This window comes from Paroedura picta, chromosome 1 (assembly GCF_049243985.1).
Source record: "Paroedura picta isolate Pp20150507F chromosome 1, Ppicta_v3.0, whole genome shotgun sequence".
In the NCBI taxonomy this organism is placed as follows: Eukaryota; Metazoa; Chordata; class Lepidosauria; order Squamata; family Gekkonidae; genus Paroedura; species Paroedura picta.
In genome coordinates this window covers 99,576,008-99,602,519 of record NC_135369.1, presented here as the reverse complement: position 1 = coordinate 99,602,519, position 26,512 = coordinate 99,576,008, and the positions used below count along the sequence as shown (strand labels likewise).

The 26,512-nt window shown below is 42.4% G+C and overlaps 1 protein-coding gene across 1 annotated transcript in view; it reads left to right on the top strand.

The window, feature by feature from the left end:
* Positions 1-7,467: 7,467 nt before the first annotated feature.
* The window catches only part of AKAP12 (A-kinase anchoring protein 12), a 73,773-nt gene continuing 54,728 nt past the window's right edge, over positions 7,468-26,512 (top strand). The window contains exon 1 of the mRNA XM_077349829.1: positions 7,468-7,829. Coding sequence (XP_077205944.1) covers positions 7,689-7,829 — 141 coding nt within the window. The 5' untranslated portion in view covers positions 7,468-7,688. The remainder of the gene's footprint in view (positions 7,830-26,512) is intronic.

Sequence of the window (26,512 nt, the reverse complement as noted above, 5' to 3'; positions counted from 1 at the left end):
TTATTTTAAGAATGCTTTGGTTATGCCAGCATTTAGGTATTTATACTCCACTTTTTTCTCCAATGGGAAACCAAAACAGCTTACAACATGGATCCATTCATCCCAGTTTAATCCTTACAACAACCTTGTGAGGTAAGTTAGGTTGAAAGAACACAACTGGCTGAAGGTCACTCAATAGAGTGAGGATTCAAAGCATGGTCACTCTGATTGTAGTGTTAAACACCTGGCTTCTGTTTTGCTCTCTCTCTCTTTCATACCTCCCCCAAACCCAGTTGTGAAAGTGCCCCCCAAATAAAAGCTATTTTGTCAGACAGTATATTTCAGCAAGCATTCCTTCTTTCACCCTCCCTTTGAGTGTAACCAGCTAGTTATTTTTAGTTTTGCAGCAGGTGAGCAGTTGCCTTTATATCCAAGTCAGCAAATTATGGCTTACTGGGATTCTAAACAGTGGTTTACTGGTCTGAACTGCAAAAGCCAAAGCAATGTACCTGGACAGTAGTTAGTTACACAAGGTGAATCTATTAAACAGATTAATTCCATTGATTGCATAGAACTGCACAGCAAATAATGTATTTTCCTCCATTCTGTTCAGATGTAAAAAAATGAATGAGATCATTTGGCCTTAATTGTCACTGGGGCTGTCAATGAACCCAAAATGTGCATAAATCTACTAACCATGTACAGAGATCAGGGTCAGCTCAGGGTATTTGATTGCCCTAGACCAGTGGTTCTCAGCCTGGGGGTTGGGACCCCTTTGGGGGTCGAATGACCCTTTCACAAGAGTTGCAGCAGGGCGAGCAGCTTGGCTGGGGGGGGGGTGCTGTCACTGTTGCTGTTCTTCCTGAAGGCACCTGCCAATTTATATACAACTAGTAATAAAGCCCGCTGTATGCCGAATACAGCGGGCGCTAGAAACTGACCTTGTCGTGCGGCGGCTCTCTGCCTAAGTAGGCAGCCCTGGCTAACAACTGAAATCATTGTGCACTCTGAAATCTGTGCACTCTGTAATGCAGTGGTCCCCAACCTTTCTGAGGCTGGGGACCGGCACGGGCCGCGCCCGGGCCGCGCCCGCGAGCCGCGCCTGCCCATCGGGCCGCTGGCTGGCAGGGCCGCTGGTGGACTGTTTCTTCCTGGAACCTTGTTGGCTGCACGATAACGCGGCGCTGCAGAAGCCGGGGCAGGAAGCGAGCCGGGAGCGGCTGCGAGGACATGGCGGAGACCATTGTAAGTTGGGGGCGAGGGGGTGGTGCGCGGGGGCTGCGGCCTGCGTGGGAAGATCGGAGCCCCGGGAAGCTGCACTCTGCTGAGGTTCCCTCGGAGGTTCCCTCGGGCATCAGGCCAGGAGCAACTGCAAGCCGCGCTGCGCGCGGCTCGCAGTTGCTGGGGCTGGGAATCAGAGGGACCAATCGGCAGGCGCGAAGCGCCTGCCGATTGTTCCCTCCGATTGTCTGTCATGAGGAAGGGTCCAATCCGGACCCTTCCTCATCCCGGATACATCCCGCCCCAGAACGCCTTACTCTTTTATTTAGTCCGTGGCGCCCGTGGCGCCACGGGCGGTGTTCAGATTTATAACCAATTTATATCCAATCATGAACAATGGATCTTCACACCATTGGTCAGTTTCGATTTAATTTCTGTGAAAGAACACTTGCATAGTTTTATGGTTGGGGGTTGCCACAACATGAGGAACTGTATTAAAGGGTCACGGCATTAGGAAGGTTGGGAACCACTGCCCCAGACAGTTTTTGTCTCCTTTTCTTCCTAGCTTCAGTTTTTCTAATTGCTGAGAAGTACTGAACAACCAAAGGTGCTGTTTTCTTCTTTTCATTTTTTATTATATTAACTTAACAAAACATTACAATATTCACTGCTCAACTTGAAACCAATCTGAAGTAACCTAAGAACATGACGAGTGCCTGACTCCATGGGAGCAGAGCAAAAATACAGCTGCTCCCGCATTCTCTTTCTAACGGTGGCTGGCCAGATGCTTCCAGGAAGTCCACAGAGCAGGACAGTAATGTAGCAGAAACCCAGTCAGAGGAAGCACAAGACTGAATATTTATTTTTATTTTTATTTATTTTATTTCTATACCACCATCCATATGGCTCAGGGCGGTTTAGATACAACACGGGGGATACATGGAACACTCCCCCCCCCACCCCCGCAGATAGGCGGGAACGACACCCATGCAGATCTTCTGCCCACTATGTTACCACTAGAGTTGCCAGATCCAGCTGGCAGGGAAACTGCTGGAGATTTGGGGACAGAGCCTGGGGGGAACAGGGACCACAGTGGGGTGCCGTACCATAGAGTCCACCTTCCAAAACAGCCATTTTATGCAACGGAACTGATCTCAGTAGTCTGAAGATAAGGTTCCACCTGGAGGTTGACAACCCTAGACAGATACTCGATAGCCATCCATTTTTTACCCAACTAAATTTAATGAATTATTACGAATTACGACTCCCAAACCCAGGAAGAAAAACAAGAAGAGTTAGTTTTTATACCCTACTTTTCACTATCTGAAGGAATCTCAAAGCTGCTCACAACCACCTTCCCTTCCTCTCCCCACAACAGAAACCCTGTAAGACAGGTGGGGCTAAGGGAGCTCTAAGAGATCTGTGACTAGTCCAAGGTCACCCAGCTGGCTGCATGCAAAGTAAGAAATCAAGCACACTTCTGCAGATTAGAGTTTTCCTCCACACTAACTCTCCATATGAACGTGTACATATGTGAAGGTGTTGTGTGTAACTCCTATCCTTCCAGCTTCTTAAAACGTGTGTGCTACTGAATTATTTTTCTGTGTGCAGGCTTCGTGACTGCAGTGCGAGGATGCAAATTCTCTTAACACTCTAGAACTGCATGTGACAGTTGAGAAACAGCAGTTAAGGCACAGCAAAGGGATAGAATCTCATCAAAGCCAAGGAGTCTTCCCTGATGGCTTGGTGAGTGTTCAGATGCAGCTGAGGTTTTTTGATGTATTGAACTGAAAATGTAAGGAAAAGAGTTCAGTAGCACCTTAAAGACTAACAAAGTCTGTGGCAGGGTCTGTGAGCTGTGGTGGGTCATTGCTCACTTCTTCAGTATCTACTGCTACAGACAGAGTAGCACAACTATCAACCTTGAACTGAACATATACTGTGATGCCTAAACAACTTTATTTGGAAAGCCCATTGTAGCTGTAAAGACAACAAGTTGGGGGAGCATCCTGTCTGGAAGTGTGGGTGTCTGAAACTTGTGGAAAGAAAGTAAGAAAGAGAGATATTGAGAGAGAGAGAGAGAGAGAAAGAGAGGGAGAAAAAGAAAGAGAGAAAGAGAAAATGAGAGGGAGAGGGAGAGAAATAAATAAAGAGAGAAAGAAAGGGAGAGAAAAAGGGGAGAGGGGGATAGAAAGAGAATGAAAGAAAGACACAGAGAGATAGAAGGAGAGATTAAGAAAGAGATAGAAAGGAAAGAGAGGAGAGAGAATAAAAAAGAGAAACAATGGGAGATTAAAAGGAAGAGGAAGATATAGTTGGGGAGAGAGAGAGAGAGAGAGAGAGAGAGAGAGAGAGAGATGTCCCAGCTGCCAGACAGAGAAAAATGTTAAAGATATGTGTTTAGAATTAAGGCATAACTGTTAAGGTCTTTATTTTTTGCTGCCTTGCTTTCATAGCTGTTTTGATATTAATTTTGAGACATCCCATGTCTTAAGATACAGGCAAATGTTACTTCAGGTGGTATTTTCAGGAAAGGTTGTATAATGTTTTGAGCCTTAGCAAGAAAGGTGGGCTATAAATATATATATATAAATACATAAAATACATTTGTAAAGCTTGAATGCATCTTATCAGATGCAATTTTTGTTCATAAGTGATATTAGGACAGGTGCCTGAAATTGTGATTACCTTTCTGGTTTTGAAAAATGGTAGCGTGGGACACAGGACTCTTGACACTGGCCTGGAGAAAAGGTAATATGCTTATAACTTTGAACTGGATTAAGTAGAAGTGCTCCAGTGCTGCTACAGCACTAACTACTGCATGTTGCTACTTGTGACTAAAGTTTCAGGTAGTGGGAGGATTCCAGCTTGCTTCTTGAAATCCCAGTTTACTGTGGATCTTTTGTGGCCCTTGACTTGAGGCAAATTAGCTGACCAAACTTTAGTTGGAATGACACAGAGATTTTTTTCCTTTAATGACGGATAACTTCCTGTAGTCAAAACTGGACATAAAGCACTGATCGGTGACTCAGTTTAGATACCTCATACACTTACATGCTATAATTTTGCTTTTGCCTATTATTATCCACTATATTTGCTTTGTAATACCTTATAAATAAATGGATGTTTGCTGTGTTGAACCAGCTACTGAACCATGGGAAAGGAAATTGAATTAATTCAGTACCAGGATACACAATCCCATGTTCCTTGTTGTATTGTATTCACCACTGTAACTTAACCTGGTCTTGGAAATAATACTAAAGGAGCTGTTCTGCATGAAAAGAAGTCTGTGTTTACCTTGATTCTGCCTGAGGGGTTGAGAGACCTTATTTTGTTAATTCTGTTCTTCCTTCTCTTTGGCTAGTGTTTTATAAAACAGAATTTCATTAATTAAATGCTAGGAAAATGGAAGACATTTGGCAAAAGCTTTCTGAAGTTCAATGGAGGAAAACAAAGATTTTGTCAGAATTTTTGAATAGGTAACTTGTAACATTTGCTGCTTATTTTATTTAAACACATACATTCTTTCCCTTCAATACCTTCAAAAAAGCAAGTACTATTGGCATCCCAAGAAGACAAGCCTTTCTGGATCAGAACAGTGGTCCATCTAGTCTAGCATCCTTTCTCACACAGTGCCAACCAGTTCCTCTGGAGGGCCAGCAACAGGGCTTAGAGGCCAAGGACTTCCTCTCCTGGAAATGGTACTCAGAGGTTTACTGGGTCTGAAGATGGAGGTTCCCTTCAGTTTCTATTGCCAGTAGTTGATGATCAACTGTCCACAAATCTGTTTAATCCCCTTTTAAAGCTATCTGTACCTGTAGCTATAACTATATGTTGGCAATGAATTCCATATTTTAATGATTTGCTGAGTAAAGAAGTATTTCCTTTTTTTTCTGTCTTGAATTTGCCGTCCATCAGCTTCACTAGATGCCATCAAATTATATTTTTTGAGAAAAAGAGTGATCTCTTTCAGCTGTCTTTTTACCCCCTGTATGAAGTGGGAAGAGAATCGTTCTACAGAGCTCATTGAATGCGGGGTTCTCCCTGTCTGTACAAATTACCGCCAGATCCATATTAACAGATGCAGCAGTGATTTAAGGATTTGCAGGGCCCATAGCAAGCACCAGAACTAGTTTAAGGAACTGAGGGGCCCTAGTAAAGGTAAAGGTATCCCCTGTGCAAGCACCGGGTCATGTATCACCGTTGGGGTGATGCCCTCTAGCGTTTTCATGGCAGACTCGATACGGGGTGGTTTGCCAGTGCCTTCCCCAGTCATTAGCGTTTACCTCCCAGCAAGTTGGGTACTCATTTTACTGACCTCGGAAGGATGGAAGGCTGAGTCAACCTTGAGCCGGCTGCTGGGATCGAACTCACAGCCTCACGGGCAGACAGCTTCAGACAGCATTTCTGCTGCCTTACCACTCTGCGCCACAAGAGGCTCAAGCAGAGTACAATTGTGGCAGGAGCAGCCAGACTGAGGGCAGAGGGTCCCCCCACAATGGAAAGGGGTGTTACTCTGAGTGTCCCTGATCAATGGGGGTGAAGGCACCATGTAGGGCCCCTGGAAATGCAGGGCTCATAGCATGTGCTACATGAATAAACTTGCCCTGACCAGATGCTGTTATTGTTGTATCTCACACCGTGTCCGTAGCATTTGAAGGACAGACTCAAGCATGTTTGTCAGGAGTAGATGCCAAGATCCCATGGTTATAAATACTGGATAACCATCTTCAAGTATTTTAAAGGGTGCCATATAGAGGATGGAGCAGACTTGTTTTCTGTTGTCCCAGAGGTATGGACCAGAACCAATGGGATGAAATTAATTCAAAAGAAATTCCATCTAAACACCCGGAAGAAGTTTCTGAGTTAGTGCAGTTTCTCAGTGGAACAGGCTTCTTCGGGAGGTGGTGGGTTCTCCATCTTTGGAAATTTTTAAACAGAGGCTGGATAGGCATCTGACAGAGAGGCTGATTCTATGAAGGCTCAAGGGGGTGTCAGGTTACAGTGGATGAGCAATAGGATTGTGAGTGTCCTGCATAGTGCAGGGGGTTGGACTAGATGACTCATGAGGTACCTTCCAACTCTGTAACTGACATAGCAATTTCTTAGATAAGTGGGGCTGCTGGCATGGTTGGTTTCTGTGTGATTCCATAGTACACCAGTATGACATTCAGTTATGAATCTAAGCCAATATGGACACAGTGCTAGCTGTGCACAGGTAACAAAATTGTGGAGATAAATTTAGAATAATACCATTTAGAAATATCCATAGTCAGACTTATAGCTAATATTAGATTGTTAAAATGGTTATCCCACTACTGTAAGATATCATGTACTTCAGTTGTCCGTGTTTTCTTTATCTTATCCCTAGTAAAACATGTTAAATGTGTCCCTATATTTCCCTTAGGGAGACACCTCATACATGCATACATGCAGAAGAGTTTTTAGAATTTCAGTATTTCCAGTTCTTTAATGCACCTTGTGTAAATTGCAAGCCAGCTTCTACACAAACACAAAATACCCACACAGCATTTTTGCCATCACTCCATACAGGCATATTCCTTGCTTCAGAAGCCAATGCAGGATAGAATATCATAGAATGACTGGTCAAGCTGAGGAGTGTATTCAGCAATATGTAATCACATGTAGATGGGAAGGGAGGGATTTCAGAAACTGAGCCTTATAAAAGCAGTGGTGTTATGAGTACATATGTGTCCCTATTTTACAATGAAATGTTGGCAGAGATGCAGTGTTCAAATGTGAAGGCACACACTATACTTCTGCTGTGATATTCTGGCATGCTTGGGTGGGGGGACAGGACAATTATAGCCCCTGGATTTTTTGTGCCCAGCATTGGGGTAAGCAGACAAGCTTGGCTTTTCTGCAGAAAACATGAAAATGCCTGGTCGGCGAGTCCCTCTGTCCAAAGCCAGAAAAGGGAGACATGCTTAGCTAAACGCTGAAGATCATGGGCGCTTCACAAGGCTACTTTCCCTCGTGCTCTCTCTGTCATGACATTAAAGTCCATTAATCCGGCCTGCTGAGGGGGCGATCTCGTCTAAATATGTCAAGGGAGCGAGATGCGGGGAGGCGACGAGAAGCCCAGCCACCTTGCTCAGAGGTTGCCGATGCTCTCCCCCGCCCCCCCTTCCCAGACTCCAGGTTTGATGCTGCAAGGCGTGTCCGAGGCTCTGCTCATGTGATGGAGGGAGAGGGAGAGGCGGGCGGGGGGACACGGGAGGAGGTCGGGTTGGGTTTATTCCCCTCCCTTTGGAAAGGAGTTTGCAGAGCGCGGCTGGGTTCCTTCAGTCACCGCCCGAGCGCTTCCTCAGGACGCCGCCGCCGCCGCCAGCTGCCTGGACCTCTTGACGACGGCGAAACCCCCTCTCTTTCTCTCGCCCTCGCTCTCTTTAGTGCCTGGGCGGGAAGTCTGGAGCCTGGCGACGAGAGGCGAGAAAGTCAGAGACGCAAAGTAGCCGAGAGGAGCTATGGGTACAGGGAGCTCTGCAGAGCAGCCGAGCCCGCAGGAGACGGCCACGGCCGCAGGAGGGTCCCAGCCTGGCAGCCCCGAGGCGGAGACACCGACAGCGGCGCTGGGCGAGCCTGAGCAGCTCGAGGACCCTGCCAAGGTAAGAGCCGGGGTGGTCTGCCGCGTGTCTCTCCAAGGGGGCCGCGCACTGGGGGGGAGGGGGGCTCTTGGCCCACGCAAACTTTATGATTGCCCCTTCACACCTGCGCCAGGTTGCGCGGGCACCTGTCCCGCCGCCCCACCCCGCTCTCGCCGCTTTTGCCGCCGGCCCGCCTGTAACGCAGGGACGAAGTTTGGAGGGCTGGGGCGTGGCTTGGCTCGTCGCGCGGCCGTCGGGGAACTGCGCAACCGGCACCTCCGCAGTAATAAACTCTCTTCTTCCCTTTGTCTCGTCAGAAGCCTGGCGGCCGAAAAGTCTCTGGCGCAGGCAAAGGGCGAGCGAGGAGCCGCCCAAGTGTTGCCCTTGGCCCGCCCGGCATGCGTGCCGGTCCGCCAGTCCTTGTCACCCCACGCCTGCCTCCCTGGGCGCTCCTCGACGTGCCCTAGAGCGGGCGCCGCTTTGCATCTCGCTGAGCTCAGTCTAATGTGCCTGAGGTAGCGGCGGGAGGGAAGAGGCGGAGTTACGGCCACCTACCCAGGACCCTCCCGGTTTTTCCTTTTGTGTGGATAAGAGTGGTGTGGAAAGGCCCCACCCTATGGCCGGCGGTAGGGGCTGGGTTGGGCCAGGATCTTGCTGACTGCAGTCCTGCAGTCCGCCGGTGCTTAGTGGTACCCAGAACTGCTGCAATACAGTCTCGTTGCTTCCTTAGAGGATGGAAGTAGAAACAACCAGAAAATCTACGGCTGTGTCTTGTATTTCTTACACTGACAAGTATCTTAAAATGATGCCCTCCCCCAACCCCACACACCTGCTCAAAAGTGCATCCCTTGGGAGGCATAGGTAATCTATTAGGCACTATAGGGCACTGCATTTTTTTTCCAGTGAAAAAGACTTTCAAATCAATCTGGTATTTCAAGAACTACAGATGTTGATGTAAGAAACAAACAGAATCAGTGAACTGATGACAAATAAATGCTCTTGGTTTATTAGAAAAGCCGTTTCATGTTGGAGAAACAGACTTCTTTTAAATCTGTTTGCTTGTAGTTCTTGAGATTTAATTTGCAGTGCTTATTTTTCTACTGTTCATCGTTTTAGACTGGTATGTTAGGCATAAAAAGCATTGCTTTCTAATAGTTTTACTCATATTAGAAGTTTGTTTATAGGAGAAACTTTTTCAGTTTTATGTTTGAAGCTTCCTGGTATCTAATGTGTGGGTGTTTGTGGACTGCTTGGGACTGTTTTTGTGACCTTGTATTTCACAGTTTAACTCCCAGCTAGAATTTTCCACAGTTACTGTCCTTCAGTACATGTGATTGACTGTGCTTTAAAAACAAAGCAAAATAGAATAAAATATGTAGTGACCTGAAAAAAAACAACAATCTACTAATGCCCTAGTTCTAAAGAGAAAATGTACAGTGGGAAAATAGTTCATTGCCGTGGGATTATTCAGCAAACCAAATGTAGCAGCAGAAATCTTGAAATGTGTCAGAAGTATCTGACCAGGATGATAAAATAATGTTGGCTTCAAGCTTGAGAAAGAAAAAAAAATCCTGCTGAGAAGGTCAAGCCAGCATCTCTTAAACTATGTGAAAAAGTATAAATTATTACTATGTTTCAAAGCCAAGAGAATGCTGACTTCCAGGAAGGGTCTTTAGAATTTGTTGCCACATGAATCCAGCTATCAGGATAAGGACAAAGAAATGATTATTTCATTCTTGAATACTGCTTCCATCTAAAAATCTTCTCACTGTCTCCCTTCATTCTGAATTTGTAAAGCAGTTATGCCAAGGTCCATTTTAGTTAGTCAGTAATACATTCTGAAATGCAGTTGTTGTCCTAATGAAATCTATATGTCACATTTAATTTAATGCATTTAGATACCAACAGTTGTTAGCCACTAAGTCACGGACTATGAGAGAAATGAAGGGTTCTAGTCATTTCAGCAGCCAATTTCTCTCCTTCCTTTACTAATACTATGACCACATACAGAGCAACAGACAGGGCCAGGTCTGCTTTTACAAACCTGGCCTTACTTCCAGTTCCTCTAGAGAACATAGCCTACAGGTTGTGAAATGTAAGAACAGCTAAGGCAGGAGAACCAAACAGTGTCTCCCAGGCCAGCAAACCAGAGCAGAAAAACAGTACCCAAAGTTGGCAACCTACTACAACAAGTACAACAGCTACCAAACTGGGAGAGTGGACAACCCTAACTACAACTGCAGTCCCCCCCCAGAACAAAACACTGAAATAAAGAACTGTAAAACTGAACACTGAAAGAGAGAACTGTAAAAATCAACTTTTAAAAGAAACACAACCCCAAGAAGTAAAGGCAAACAATGCTGCCCCTCAGATAAAAGAAGAAACACTAGGAAAAAGAAACAGTAAATCCCAAAGCGCCCCCCAAACCCTCCCCACCCCACCCTCAGAAGCCAAAAGAATAGTTTGGCAGAAACATTGCAAAAGGCAATGGAACGATTGGCTGGTTGGAGCAGGCTTTTATTTCAATTACCATATATACCCACGTATAAGCCAAGGAGGGCTTTTTAAGTGTGGGAAAAAGGTGCTGAAAAACTAGGCTTATATGCAAGTATATAGGGTACCTAATTTTCCAGTTTTAAGAGGAAGTATGTGGAATACATAACTGTCATAATGTAAGTATTAAGTATCCTGCTGAAACTCAATTATATCAAAATCAAAACAATTATTAAAAGAGCAGTTGTGCAAGAACCCAAAAGAAGAGTGGATAAACTTTCCTCAATAATACCAGAAGCACAGAAACAGCTAAAATGCATTTGCTATTTATTTTAATGTGCTTGGTTTTAATGTGCAGCATCTCATGGTTTGGTTCCAATAAGAGGGGAGCTCATGATGACTCATGAGATGGGGGGGAAGAGTCTTCCTCCATAGGACTAAGGCTCTTTCTCTTGGTCATACAGAAAGGGCTTTCCTCCAGTGGAACATTCCTCATTTAGCAAAAAGGAAACATTGATCTCCACCTAACATGACTAGTGTTTTAATGGCTGGTTTTATGTATTTGTAATTTAACTCTTTAATTCATTTTAATTATGTGTGTGTTGGGAAGGATGATTTTAATGCTTTTAAAATGTGATCTTATCATCTATGATTTAAATTGTTAGCCACCTTGATGGGCCTTGTGAGGGCAGAGCAGAATATTCATATTGTAAATAAATAAAAATATCGGTTCTATGTGGGGGAAAAGTGTGGTTATCCTATTTTAAGGGAAATTAATAACAGTGTAACAACCCACAAGTATGATACTTGCTACAGTAATATTCATTTTTGAGTGAAACAGGTGTTCTAACCAGTATTACAACTGCAGGTTTAGAATGAGGAAAGACATTTATTCCAAAATAAATTACATGAATAATAAGGATGTGCTCTTGTGTATGCAGTGCTGAATTATTACTAGTTTGTATCTTGAATTTTTTTCTTTTTCTGTTCCTTGTTCTGCACTGCTACACTATATTCAGCAAGGGTGTTGGGTGGAATCATTTCTTCACTACTGCCAAGTTCACAGGATCAATAGATGGGATGATAATATGCCTTAATATAACAGGGCAATGGAAAGATTAAATTCCACTATGATTCCTTAGTGCTTAGTATAATTAAGCATTGCTGGTTGTACAAATGCATGCCACTTATACTATTCCCTTAAATGCTGTTGTGTGAGACCACCTTTGGTCTTCAAACACCCTCCCCAAGTACTTGCTACTCATCCCCCCCTTCTCCCCTAAATAAGAGAAGGTCCCCATTATTCCATTTCTCTCTCCTACCATTCCATCACTAACACAGCAACTAGAACAGAGAACTAGAGAAGGGCTATTCAAATAGAGCAGGTTTTCTCAACCAGGGTCTCATGAAACCCTGAGGTTTTCTTGATGGCCCTGGAAGGGTTTCCCCAAATGGGTGGGATTTAATTATTTTTTTATATATTTAATTTGTTAAATATTTATTGGGTAATAAAACCATATATGGTCATGTCAATCCACCCATCCCAAATTAACAGTGATGGGCCTGGAGGGGTGATGTTGTGGGGCCCTGGGTGAGCATGTACACAGCTATGCTTCCCAATCATATTCTGCATGATTGTGACACTTCTGGGGTTTGTCAAAGCCTAAGGATTGTTTTAGGGGTTTCTCAACATAAGAAAGTAGAGAAAGGCTGAAATAGAGACTAGGTGGTTTGTCAGTTTCAGTTTCCAGACATTAAGGACTTTTTGTCTGATCTAGGAGGGTTCTCATGATTTGGATGGGGGCAGGATATCATAGAATCACAGAATCATGGTGTTGGAATGGGCCATGTAGGCCATATAGTCCGATCCCCTGCTCAACGCAGGATCAGCCTAAAGCATCTATGATGCAGCCTGGAGCTCTTTGCTCATTACATCTGCAAATGCATGTCTGAAGGTCAGAGAAATAGTTCTCACAGAGCACTTCTGTCAGTGCTCTCTCAGGGTGTCTGGCATCAAGAGAGGGAGGGAAGGCAATTGTAAGCCGCTTTAGACTCCTCTGGTTAGTGAAAAAAAAACCAAAACCCACAAAATCCAGCATCTATTTATCCTCTTGGCTTTTCTGTATTTGTTGGGAGGGAGGCTGGATGGGAAAGCCTGTGATGATGGAGTATTTCCCACCCTCGGCTTATATGTGAGTCAATAAGTTTGCCCAGATTTTGTGGTAAAATTAGGCGGCTCTGCTTATATGTGGGTCAGTTTATATGCGAGTATATATGGTTATTTTTGTTGCACTGCAGTCAACCTTTGCCAGTACTTCAGCTAATTGTTGCAGGGCAAATTTGTTTAGTGAAATACATACGGTAGTAAAATCGTTCCTTCATAATTCAGCAAACTGCTTTTTAGAACAAGCCAAACTAAGTAGTACTTGGCATGTCAGCTGCTGAGGAATACAGCAGAGAAGTCTGAATCCCTGGTTCTGTTTGAGTATTTTGCAGTCTTAAAGTAGTTCCATTTTAGATCTGTCTTAAAACATTGCATACTGCAAACTCATAGGCTGCTTGTTCCGGCTATTATTTGTAAATGTATACAATGTGTATACTTATCCTCAAGTTATAGGAACCTAGGAGAGTTGTCAGTGGTATTAAAAAGTATTTGCATCCCTTGCTGCCTTTCCTGACATATTATTTCCATATAACCCATAATTAAGTGTTTCCCATATTCTTTAAACTACTGCAGGATTGCAACCATTCACTTATCTCAGTCGAACTTATAGTAAATTCTATTATATCTGAGTCATAGTTCTCCAGTATGTATTTTGATTTGATGTATTCTATTGTATAGAGGATTAGAGTGAGAGCCAGTGGAGTATAGCAGTTGGAATGGAAGGCTAAGCCCTGGACGAACTGGATTCAAACATCCCCTGTGTCATGAAGCTCGCTGGTTGACCATGGGTCTAGCTTTCTTTACATTGTTATCAGCACGTTTCTGGTGCCCTGATGCCCTTGTGGGGAAGGCAATCTAAAAATGAAAATTTTTAAAAGTAGTCCTTGGAGATAACTAGTGGATGCCACTGCCCTGATGTGGATGGCCCAGGTAAGGCTGATCTCGTCAGTAGTTAACCAAGGCTGGCTCCGGTCGGTGTTTGAATGGGAGACTGCCAAGGAAGTCCAGGGTTACTATTGAAAGGTAGGCAATAGCAAACCACCTCTGACCATCTCCTGCCTTGAAAACGCCAGGCTTCTCAATGAGTCAAGTGGGACTTAATGTGGGCACTTTCCACCACCACCAGTGTTATCAGTATTGATGGGCGTCTTGGTATCACCTTCCTCACTATATAGACCAATCTTCACCAACATAGTAATTCATCCAGAGAATAAAAGTAAATCTTGTTATATTGTTTTCCAAATTAGAATTATAATAGCCTAATTAATAATTAATGCTAATGTAAGCACTCAGGCTTTTAATGTCCTATTTTTGTTCACTCAAGTGAAGAGCAAAATGGAAGGAAACAATTTAGCACTTACCTTCAGCTTTACCCTTGTCATAGCTTGTATATTTAATTTTCCAAAATATGCAGTATAGTGTGTTTGTACTGCTACATTAGAGCAATATGGTAGTATGCCGAGCAGTAGGATAATAGTTGGAGTTTCAACCTGATACTAAGAAGTCTTGGGTTCAATTTCCCATCAGCCATGAAGCTTAGTGGCTGACTTTGGGCTAATCACACACTCTCAGCTTAACCTATTTTCCAGGGTTACTCTGAGGACAAAATGAAGGAGGTGAGAACCGTGGAAACTAACCTGAGCTCCTTGGGAGGAAGATCAGGATATTAATCCAATGAAAGTCTAATAGCAATTTTGTTTTGGTATACTAATGGCAGTGGTAGAATCAAACAATGCCCAAGATCTTGGGACTTTGAATTTTTTCTTCAAACAGAACAAACATCACTTAGCTTTAAAAGACATTTGACATTGTAAAGATATAAAATTTCTAGAGATTTTGAAGCTATGGAGGCATGACATTTTGTGGAGAAAATTAAGTTTATGCAGTACATTTGTATCATTCCCACATTTATTTTAAGAGCATGAAATACATATAATTGAGTACCAAAATTTGTGCCATTGGTTATATTTATAAAGTTTGTATTTAAAATGCTGGTTATGGACTTATTTGAAGGCTCCAAGAGCCTTTTGGGTCTCACAAGGGGTCATGCCTCTAGCTTTGCCCAAGATGTTCCTCTCAATTTTCCCCTTGTTCCTAATTCATCTCTGGCCATACCCAAGGTATATAAGTACATGGGAGGGGAATAACAGTTCTGCAAAAACAACTAATAACGTTCCCCCCCCTTTTCTCTCTACCCCTGATTTTAAAAATTACTAATTTAAGTTTTGGAAAAGAACTGGAAAAAATATTTGTAGAAGGCTGGATGCATGACATGGGTAACAAGCATGGTTTGGTAAGAAAGATAGACAGCCTGTGTATTACAGTTATGTCACTTAAACAGTGGGTGACTATGCTTCTTCCAGTTTGCCAGGATTTATTTATTTACTTCATTTATACTCTACCTTTCTCACCAATGGGGGCCTGAAGTGGCTCACATAATTATCTTCACAACAACCTTGTGAGGTAGGTTAGCCTGTGAGTGTGTGACTGGGCTGAGGTCACCCCGCAAGCTCCGACGACAGTCAGGACTTGAACCTGGGACACCCAGATCCCAGTGTAACAGTCTTAACTAATATACCACACTAGTTTTCCAAATCATTAATATGAAAATAATAATCATAACATTTTCTTTAACATTGTGCTCTACAAGTGTTTTATCCCATTTTTAGGATTTTGAAAATGCCCCAGCTTGTTACTGCTAGAGGAAAGAGAACCACATGCAGGACACTGCAATATTTCTAGGTCTTTACAAGAAAAGTTCCTATTGTTAAATGTGAGTTTTAAACAATTTCATTAACAAATCTGCAGATCAATGCAATCTTGGATTAACTCAAATTGTGTGTATTTTACTGAAAATACGCAATACTGGCAGATGTATTTTAATCTTGATCACACTGATGCGTCTTGAATTCACGTCAGAGGCTCTCATTTCATACGAGGCACTGGAAATGTTAGACTAAACGTAGACCATGATGATTATCATTAAAATGGCAAAGAAGTATTTGTTGCCAATTATTCCCAAGTGTTCATAGAACTACAAATGATAGTTAGTCTTTCAGTGCTGGGGAAGAATGCTGGGAATGTTTAACTGCTCTTGAAAATAGGTCATGGTTTAATAAAGCTTTATAAAAGAGAATGCAAGTTTCTGAAGAAACTCTTGCAATCCTAGCAAAGTACTATGAATTTACGTCATTAAATTGGAAAATAAATATAGTGCTGATCTATACCCTAAACCTTCAGGCTTATTGCAGGACACTGACAGAGTTTGTAGTTAGTTAGTATGTATTTTGGTATTATGCATTTTAAAACATTTTGTGCTGCCTTTCCACCTGTTCAGGGTCTACAAGGTGGCAAACATTAAAAAGTTAAAATATTTTAAATGAATACTGTTCCCTAGCAGTATTTATTACCTTTGATAATAAAGCAATTGGGTTGGATCCAGCTACCATTATAGTTAGCTGTCCAAGCTGATGACCAGAGTCAGTGGGGACCACTTATTGTCATTTTGCCTTTCCCCCCTTCTCTGCCTATGTACATCCTCTGCACTCTTTGCCTTATCAGACTTGGTGAGATGAAGCTAAGGCTAACCTGAGAGAGTGGAAGGGGGAAACAGAAGGAAGGGTTGTTTTGTGCTGGCTGCTGCCATCTCTTGGATCAAGCTGATTGTGATGGGAGATGAGGTGATGGTGGTAGCAGTCTTTGGAAGTGGGTGGAGCTGCTGAATGGATGTCCCCTTATCTGTATACACACACATGCTTGTTTGCATATATTGTGAGTGGTATAGGAGTAAAGAGGTCCACTGCTCACTACAGATTTCTTGTCCCTATAAAAACTTGGGGCTGTGTCTTGAAGGTATATATCTGGAGACGGTGCTTGTCAATGTAATTCTAGCTCTCTGCAAATTGTGATTTGCAAATTGGGGGCTAGGCTCCCGAACATACGCTTCTTCCTCTCTTGAGTTAGTTTCCCCCCTGTTTTCCTATTTCTAGTGCTTTGCATGATTTTGCATTGGATGGAAATCATGGCTTTAAAAAACCCGGTTCATTTGTCACTGCAGTTTGCAAATTTACTTCAAATCTTATTTTAAAACTCTGGTTTACAAGAAACCCTAGATTGCATTAATTATGGTAAACACAAATCACTGAAGTGCAAAGTGCCACTTATGTTATACTTTTATGTAGTCATAGCCCTGCTATGGACTCTGGGGAATGGTAGAGGACAGGAAGGCCTGGAGGATCATTGTCCATGGGGTCGTGATGGGTCGGACACGACTTCGCACCTAACAACAACAAGCCCTGCTTTATTATTGTAATAGAAGATTTTATTAAATGTGTTTTTATTGTTGCGAACTGCCCTGAGCCCATATAGGATGGGGCAGTGCAGAAATTAAATATTCTATTCTATGCTATGGTCTCCCAGTAACTTACAGTTGAAATTCATGATAATATAAGTACATAACATTGAGTGTGTGACAGGGAAGGAAGAGAGAGGATTTTATTAATCCTTAATCTAGTTCCCCCCATACTCTTGGCCTAACCTAACTGCATTTTTAATTAAAGCTATAGCTGAATCTTCAAAGAACAATGATGACAGGAAGAGTGTGTTTTTCAGCAGAATAAAAGAACATTCAGAAAACATTGTATTTTGACCTGGCAGAGTTCTAAGGAATGGAACGGATAGTTGGTGGAAATTGTGACACGGGTGGAGAGCATCTCAGATTTTAGTCTAACATGGACACTATCTTCTTTCAGTTGCTGCTGACTTCTAATTGAGAGAACACTATAGTGTTTGAGCTCAAAGAAAATCCACTACAGGGTTGCTAACTTCCAGATTTGGCCTGGAGATTGCCTGCTATTACAACTAAGATTAGTTCTCTTAGAGAAAATGGTTGCTTTGGAGGGTGGGCTCTATTGCATTGTACCACACTGAAGTTCATTCCCTCTTCAAACCCCACCTTCCACAGGCTCCACTCTGTTGTGTATGTGGATCTGCTGAAGTCCGAGGGGTGATCCAGGCAGACACAGAATGGGCCAATGCACTGCAAGGATCCCATCTGCTGATTCCAGTCAGTTTAAATCAATCAAGTTTGATCTAGCGAATTGTGCGCAGTGGCAGGAAGCTCTTTTGTCTGCCACGTATATATGTTGGGGGTTTTTCATGGGGGAATGGTTTGGTCGCCTGCTACAACATGTATCCACTGCTGAGGTCACCTATAAGGAGCTGTTCATTTGCCCAGGAACCTGGTCTCCTTCCAAGAACCCATGGATATAACATACTCCCGAATCCCTATGTATTTCTCCTTTCAGAACTGGCAGCCCTAAATTCAAAAGTCCTTCCTCAGGAGAGGTCCAGTAGCTTGTAGATCAACAGCTATATGTCTGGCATTCTTTGTAACTTGGAATGCTATTGCTAGAGCTGCAAATCCCCTAGTGGTGGCTGGAATTCTCACACGATTACAAATGATCTCAAGGTGAGAAAGATCTGTTCACCTGGAAAAAATGGCTGTTTTAGAAGGTAGACTATTGCATTATACACCACAGGTCCTTCTCCTCTTTTAACTCACTGTTCTCAAGCTCCATCCCCCAAATCTCCAAGTATTTCCCCAGCAGGAGCCAGCAACCCTAGTTATCACTCAAACACTGATAGAACAAGCAGGCATTGGGCTCATATCCCAGTACCCCTGTATTTCTAACCCCTTTCCTAGTAACTTTCCAAGACCGTTTACACACTGGGAATTTCACTGCTCCAGCTCCCTTGCAGGGGCACAAATCAGGGGTGGATGAAGCGCACCAGGCTAAATGCTCCCCTGTGTGGGTGCAGGAAGAGGTGGGGCAATCTGCCACGACTAAAACTCCAGCCTGCAGCCCAGCATGAAACCTCCAGTGCATAAACGGTCCAGGTGAGCTTCAAGGAGAAAGGGTATGAATAAGGTATTACAAAAAAAACACAACAACAACCCTCCAGTGTGTGTATGGTCAAAATCTCTTTCATAGCTGGAAAGATGTTCAAGCTACAGCACTAGGAAAGCTTATGTTTCTTTTCTTCCTGAAGGCTTCCAAAGTGGCTCACGATGTCAAAATACAATAAGAAATCTAAAACAAATGAAACAGATCCTCCTGGCTTGTTTGAGGAGGCTGCCTAACACATGCTCTCAGCTAAGTTGGAAAAGAGCCAAGAGCCTTTTGACTGTGTTGCTCTTTTGCTTGCACCTCTGGCTCCACCCAGGCTTTCTTGTAAGTGCCACCAAGGAGTGGAAGACAAATGTACCCCACGTGGAACTCAGCTGCTGGTTGCCAGCAGGATCTTCCTCACTCCCCTCCATTCTAACAACTCCAGGAGCTGCTCCTGTCCCAGCCCTTTTATGGAGGTCAAACAGTGTACCTTGTAGGAATCCTGGGGATGGGGTGGAGAATTGCCTGTTTACATTAGCCCTGGGGATATAGATGCCTAATCCCATGAACTACTCCTTCAATACAGCAGCTCGTAAATTTGACTTGATGTCACATTGGTTCCGTATACTATGTGTTAGATGTAAAAGTAAGCCCTGAAACAAGTGATTCTATTCTTTTGAATAGCTGAAATTGTATTTTAAAAGAAATTTTATAATTTACAATCACTTTTGAATGACACACCACATGTAATTTAGAAGACTCCATGTAATGCTACAGTAAACTCTCTTCAGTGGGAATTCTTCACATTTTTCACTGATGAGGAAGCATGCATTAGGATTAGACTCTTTAACAGGTGACACAAATGCTCAAATTGCCTTGGGACTTAGTACCACACCCCATCTCTCTGGGTTGAGTGGTGTTTGATTTAAGCATCTTTATTATAGAAGGATTAACTACAATGCAGCTGGGGTGGGGGGTTGTGTATAATCCATTTAAATACTTTACTGCAGGGAATTTAGTCTACAAGGCGGTATCAATTTAGTTGCTTCCTTAGGTTTTATTAGTTAAAAGATTTAATAAACAGCTGCAATACAATAAATGTCCAAAATGGCTGCAATCCCCATTGTATTTATTACAAATTTATTATGTGTTTATTATGTGCAAAAAGTCTGTGTCACCCTGCTGAAGCACTCCTGCTCTTACTGTGTGCTGAACAAATTGCTTCCATACTGTAAAACCAAATTGCCCAAGAATTAATGCTTACTTTTTAAAAACATGATGTATACCACTATGTATACCACAAACCACTTAAATGAGAAGATTGCCATGTTAGAAACAGTCCATAAAAATGTAAAAAGATGTGAACCCTCAAAGCCACACCCACTCTTGTTCTGACTCATACCTATACAATAGAATGAGCCCTTGATAGTTTGGGTTTCATAAATACACATTTTATTTTACTCAAGATATATAGTTTGAAGGAATTACTGCAATCCGGGAAGTGGAGGAAAGAATCAACGTTCATGAGGGCACAGGGAACTATGTGCATTTGTAGCATGTTTCCAGTGGCTAAACCAGCTAGTTTGAGTCTCTTCTAAAAGTTTTCTACCTGCCACATTGACTACTAGAAATACACAAGGACATTTGTTGGTGGCTTGATATAAATTTGATAAATATAATTAATAGTTTTAAAAATAATGAAATTGGTGTTTCATAAACCTGCCAGCATGAAGTTCATATTCTGCCCTGATTAAATGAAAGTTACAGACAGACTTTCCAGTATGGAGCCCAGATTTTGATATCATGTTAAAGCCTTGCTTACTTAGGCTCCCACCATTAATTTGTCAGTTGAAGAATGGGGAGCATATTGGGAAAGATGGTTCCTCCAATATACAGGGCCCAGTCTGCATAGGGCTTTAAAGGTCAATATCAAGACCTTGAACCTGATCTGGAACTCAGCCTGCAACCACTGCAGCTGTTGGAGGGCAGGGAGAATGTATGCCTTCCATGGGCTCCTCATGAGGGCCTGATCAGCTGCATTTTGCGCCAGCTGCAATTTCCAGGTCAGGGCCACAGATAGCCCCACATAGAGCAAGTTACAGTAATCCAATCTGGAGGTGACTGTGGCATGGATGACTCTAGTGAAGTCTTCCAGGGCTAAGTAGGGCACTAGTAGCTTCACCTGGTGCAGATGATAAAATGCCTGGTGAGCTACCTTTGTGATCTGGGTGTCCACCCCCAAATTCTTGATGGTGTGTGAAGTTGTCAGTTGCTCACCATCTAGGCAAGGGAGATGCACTTCCTCTCCTGCTGCCTTCTTCAAGGGATTAAGCCCCAGGAAGCTCGGTTACAGCCAGCCAGTAATGGCCTTCAGACACCTGGCCAGTGAAACTGGGGCTTATCTGGGTATCATATAGATGTTTAATAGCATTGGGGAAAGAATCATGCCCTGAGGCACTCCACATGAGAGTGAACAGCAAAATGACTGATCTTCCCTGATAGCCACCCTCTGCCTCCAACCTTGGAGGAAGGAGATCATCCTCTGTAAGGCTGACCACATATCAGTGAGGCAGTGAGCTAAAAGATCATGGTTGACAGTATCAAGCACTGCTATTAGATCTAATAAAACAAGCAGTACTGATCCACCTTGGTCCAGCTGCTGTTGAAGGTCATGAGGAATACCAGTGCTGTTTCGACCCCATGGTACAGCCAGAAACCAGACTAGAGTGGATACAAGACTGATGATTCCTCTAGGAATGCTTGTGGGTGATTGATGGCTGCCTGCTCAACGGCCTTCCAAAGAAATGGTCCTGCATTGCGCTGGGGGTTGGACTAGATGGCCTGTGTGTCCCCTTCCAACTCTGTGATTCTATGAAATTGCAGATGTGAAACTGGGTAATAGTTGGTGGGGTCTCATGGATCAAGCAATGGTTTCTTCATCTTTTCTCTTTTTTGATAGTAGTTCCAGTGTTTTAGTTTAACACCCCCCAAGGAGGTGCAGAGTCTGTCTATCATTCACTTTCTTTTTAGGTGTGCATTTTGTATTTCATAAGGTGGGGTATTATTTGAGGTCAATTTGTGTACCTGTGTCTTTCTTGTCTTAGTTGGAAATTGATCCACAGATCATGTCTTCTATCCATGAGCAGCTCTCCAATATACTAAAATTTTCTAGGGAATTGAGGCTGCATATTGTTACCGTATAATACCTATTCATTTTCATCTGCACCAACATAACTGTATAACTGAATAAGTGAAAAAGCTTTTACCAAGAAGACGAATACTTGACCAATATTCTTTAAATCAATTCCCATCAAGCTTTTTTTTGGTACTACAAACAAGTAGATGTTAGTAGATAGTATATTTGTCAAAGCATGTTGAATCACTTTTCTTTTTAAAATGCTTCTTGGAATTCATTGAAAAAGGAAGTGAACTCCCACAATCCAGGAACTCTTTGATGCCGAACAAGAACACTGTACTTGTTAAAGAATGTATTGTATTGCCTTCAAGGACTGAATCATTTGATTGTGATTTGCTCTGACAGTTGGCAGTTGTATTAGGAGCACAGTAGTAGGTGCCTTTCTTTTCCATTTCTCTTAATTGGAAATTGATACATAGACAAATATTGTGTCTTTTTCCAGTTATGAACAGCTATGTAGTATGCTAAAATTCCCAAGGGAAAAACTGTCAGGGTTGGTTTGAAACTCATAACAGGGTTTTTGGCCATTGTGTATGGCAAATGATTCTATGACAATAATGCAAGCTTGGCTTTACTACTGGTCATCCCTACTTTGAGAAACATGAGTTCTTAACCTATATCTGCCCATGTATCTGTTGAATGAAAATTCTTTTGAGCTTTTACAGAAATGTAAAATCAGAAATGTTGACATGGATTTCTAGAATAAAATAAATGTTGGTTTGCAACATGCGCAGGATTAAACTTTGACAGCTGAATTCACATAATATAAAAGAGAAATCACACTTAGAATGAGGAATCTTACAGTACAGTCCAAAGCAGAGTTATACCCTTCTAAGAATATTTGATGTACAATATTTTAACTGACTATAATGCTAATTTTTTTAAGATATTTTCCCTGTGCCTCTGCATATGTCAAGAATATTTTGATCAGATCAAATAGACATCAGGGAAAATGGCAGTGTAGTTTATATTTTCTCTATATTTATACCCTGCCAAACCTGAATTTAAGATTTGCTATGCTACCACTTCTGTGTGCAACGTTTATATGTTAGATGCATTTGTATCTTGCTTTTCCTCCAAGGAACTGAGGATGCCATGTATATTTTTCTCACATTTTACCCTTAGAATAACCTTGTGGGATAGATTAGGCTGAGAGAACGGCATGATTTACACATAATGACAGAGTGCAAGAATAAGTCCCGACTTCTATTCTCCCTTTTCCCCTTGCCCTTGTGCATCAGTAGGATGCTTTTGCTTTTCAGCAAGCCACAGCGTATCGTTTTCTCCAAATCTATGAGTATATGATTTGCTCTCCAAAGCAAGACTGAATTGTGGTTTGGAACCCTAGTTTACAGGAAAGAGAACAAACCAATACCTGTGATTCATATAACATTACAAACTACTGTATGCTGTGGAAACTTGTACAGCACAAGCATAAGCAGTGTTATACCCTTCTAAATCCATTGAAATGTATAGGCTTAGAAGAGTACAACTCTGCTGTGGACCTCAGTGTTTTCTGATCATGTGTGAAAATTGAAGGGAAGGGAATCCAAGGATTCCTTAGGTTTATTTTTGCCAGAGACTGGGGCAGTGTCACCCCTGAACTTAGGAACTTGGCTGAGATTTGAGTCTAAATCTTGCTAGGCCTATCCTAACCTTGCAACCATTTTACCCTGAAAAGCTGGCAACTATATTGGCATAATTACAACATAACAGAACGTAATTCAGATACAGCATAAATATTTAGGAATGGTTTATGGGAGTGCAAATACACTGTCACAAAACCTTGTTCTGTTTCAATAAATCAATTTTACAAGTAAATAAAGCTTGTTTGGTATATTGTACTTCTTGCACCCTCGCTATAATTGAATTGATTTTAATATAATTTACTTCTGGAAAAGTATATTTTGTATCTTATCTTTAGCGAATTCCCCCTCCATACACCCATGCACACTTATAATTCCTGTAACTATTATCTCATTAAGCAAAATAACATTTTAAAAGGAATCGCTGAAAATGAATGTTTATAAAGATTATTATACTTAGTTACTTCTTTTGAGAATGCTCTATGCTGTACTCTTTGTAAATATTTTTTCAGCCTATACCAGCTTTTATAAATATGTAGAACAAGTGAAAAAATGTTTTCTTTTGTTAAATGGCCAAAGGTACTGACATCATTAAGCTACCTTTGTTCTTACCACAATCCCTGTGTTGCAATTAGGTTTTCCAGTCTCATGTTTGCCACCTGGTGGGAGCTTTGGGGGGCAGGGAATGAGTTTCTAATCATTCCTGAATGTTTGGGTGAATTGGTACTGTGACAGATATTAAAGACATTCAGATATATGAAATCTTGATATGATAGAATACCTTGTTGTTGCCTTAGACTGTTCTTTGTCTGTCTGTGAGGTTATGCACATATGAACAAGTGTAGGTTCTCTCGGTCAAATTTTATTACAGCATCGTTTTCCCCCACAGGCTTTCTGATTTGTTATTACCCAAGGTTAGAGAAATAAAGATGCAAATTTGCTGCTTCACTAACTCATTTCATCATCCGAGTACAGAAATTGGAGCAGCCTACTGTTGTAATTTATCTAGGATCACAGTTTTCATGGATTTTGTGATATTATGAAATCTCTGCTGTAAGACTTTTCCAGAATTATCCTTGCCTCACATACTGATTGCTAGTTCCAAAGAAAACTTTCACATAGCTGCCAGACACAGAAAAATGCTGCTTAATGCCACAGAAAATAAAGAATATTTCAAAACAATCCTGTTTATTTTTGCATTGTTAGTAATTCTTCAGAAATGTTTACACAGGGTAATATCTATATACGTACAACTCCAACATTCAATGAGATTTAAATGATATCTGAACATGCTAGAAAAGTGGACAAACGAGAACAAGATGCAATTCAATAAAGGAGAAGTGCAGAATTCTACATCTGGGTCACAAAACTGAGAATCATGCATACTCGATGGGAGATACACTTCTGGGTAGCAGTGTGTGTGAACGTGATCTTGGGGTACTTGTGGACTGTAAGCTAAATAAGAGCAGACAGTGATGTAGCAGCAAGGAAAGCAAATGCAATCTTGAGCTGTAGCAACAGAGGCATAGTCCCATTGCATACTGCAGTGGTCAGTTCTGGAGGCCTTCAAAAAGGAGATGGACAAAATAGAGAGGGTTCAGAGGAGAGTGATGAGAATGATCTGGGTCCTGGGGACTGAGCCATTTGAGGAAAGGCTGAGGGACTTGGGAGTGTCCAGCCTGGAGAAGAGGAGGTTGAGAGGGGACATGATTTTAAGTATTTGAAAGGTGTCACTTAGAGGGCAGGGAGTGGTTCCTGTTCGCAGCAGAGGATAGGGCCCACAGAAATGGCTTTATTGGCTAGATATCAGGAAAAAATTCATAGAGTAGTTCAGCAGTGGAATTGACTGCCTAAGGAGGTGGTGGGCTCTCCCTCACTGGCAGTCTTCAAGCAGTGGCTGGACAGATACTTATCTTGGATGCTTTAGGCTGATCCTGCATTGAGCAGGTGGTTGGACTAGATGGCCTGTATGGCCCTTCCAACGCTATGATTCTTATGGATGCAACTAACTAGTAAATGACTCTGTTGCCTTCAAGGTAGAGCTGTTTTGATATTCAGTATCTCACATAAAATCTGGGAATAGTCTATGCCAGTGGTCCCCAACCCCCGGTCCGGAGACTGGTACCGGTCCGCTGATCAGTCGGTACCAGGCCACGAACTCCTCATCCTCCTCCCCGGCTGCTGCCTGGGGGCTGCCCTGCCACTCTGCCCCGGCTCACCTCTGGTGCTCTCCAGCGGCCACCATGGTGGTGGTGGGCGGCGGGAAGTCAGGGGCACCGGCAGGAAAGCAAGTGGAGCAGGGGCTCAGGCAGCAGCGGTGATGTCCCTCAGCAAAAGACTACCCTCCCCTGGCCTCAGTAAAATTGTCAAGTGTTGACCGGTCCCTGATGATAAAAAGGTTGGGGACCACTGGTCTATACAACACAGGCTTATGTTTATTGATTTTCTGTGCATATGCTGTATTGAAATGTTACACTAACGTGTGGATATTCTGTAGTTTCAAAGGTGGAACAAGTGACAGAAGGACCACTTCCTTTCTCTCACATCACACCTATAGATGCCATATGCCCACTGGTGCTCCAGCAGCCTGTAAGAAAGAACTTTAAAAGTGTCTCAGTCAGAAAGAGCATAGTGTCAGTTCTTAGAAAAACCTAATGTGACGTCTTGCCTCTCTAGTAAGCACTGGGAAACCTATAGTTTAACCACAGAGTTTCTAGCATTTATTAGAAAGGTATGATGTCACTTCCAGGTTTCTCTGGAAGTGATATCACACCATCATCAACAGCCCTCTTTCATTCCCACTCTTCCAGTGTTTTCCAGGCTTACAACTCTATTCCCACCACATGTATAGAACAAAAAGCATCATTTTTCAGAAGAGAGTCATAGTCGCTAGAATCAGAAAAAACATATTAACTGTACAATTTATGTGCATAGGTTCAGGGAAAAATAACATTTTATTGAAATATACTCTCTCCATGAGTGATACCAAGGTCTTGAAACATTTGTACTGTAATATCTGACTGTGATAAAGTAGCACTGTTACAGTATGTGTGAACTATAGTATGTGTGGTGTCCATGATTGTTCTGCTGTAACCATGGGAAATGTCCCGTTATACATGTTAATTTGCCTTCATTACGGATTTTATTCTAAAGGTATTTCAGTTACCATGTAGGTAACAAAGCTGAGGGACCATGGTTCAGTGGTAGGGAATCTCTTGGCATGCAAAAAGACTTCAGTTCAATCCCTGGCATCTCCAGCAAGAAAGAGGTTATAAGTGATGTGAAAGACCTCTCTTGAAACCCTGGAGACCTGATGCCATTCTGAAGAGATTGATGGGCAAATGGTCTTATTTTGTGTATGTCAACGTCATGGG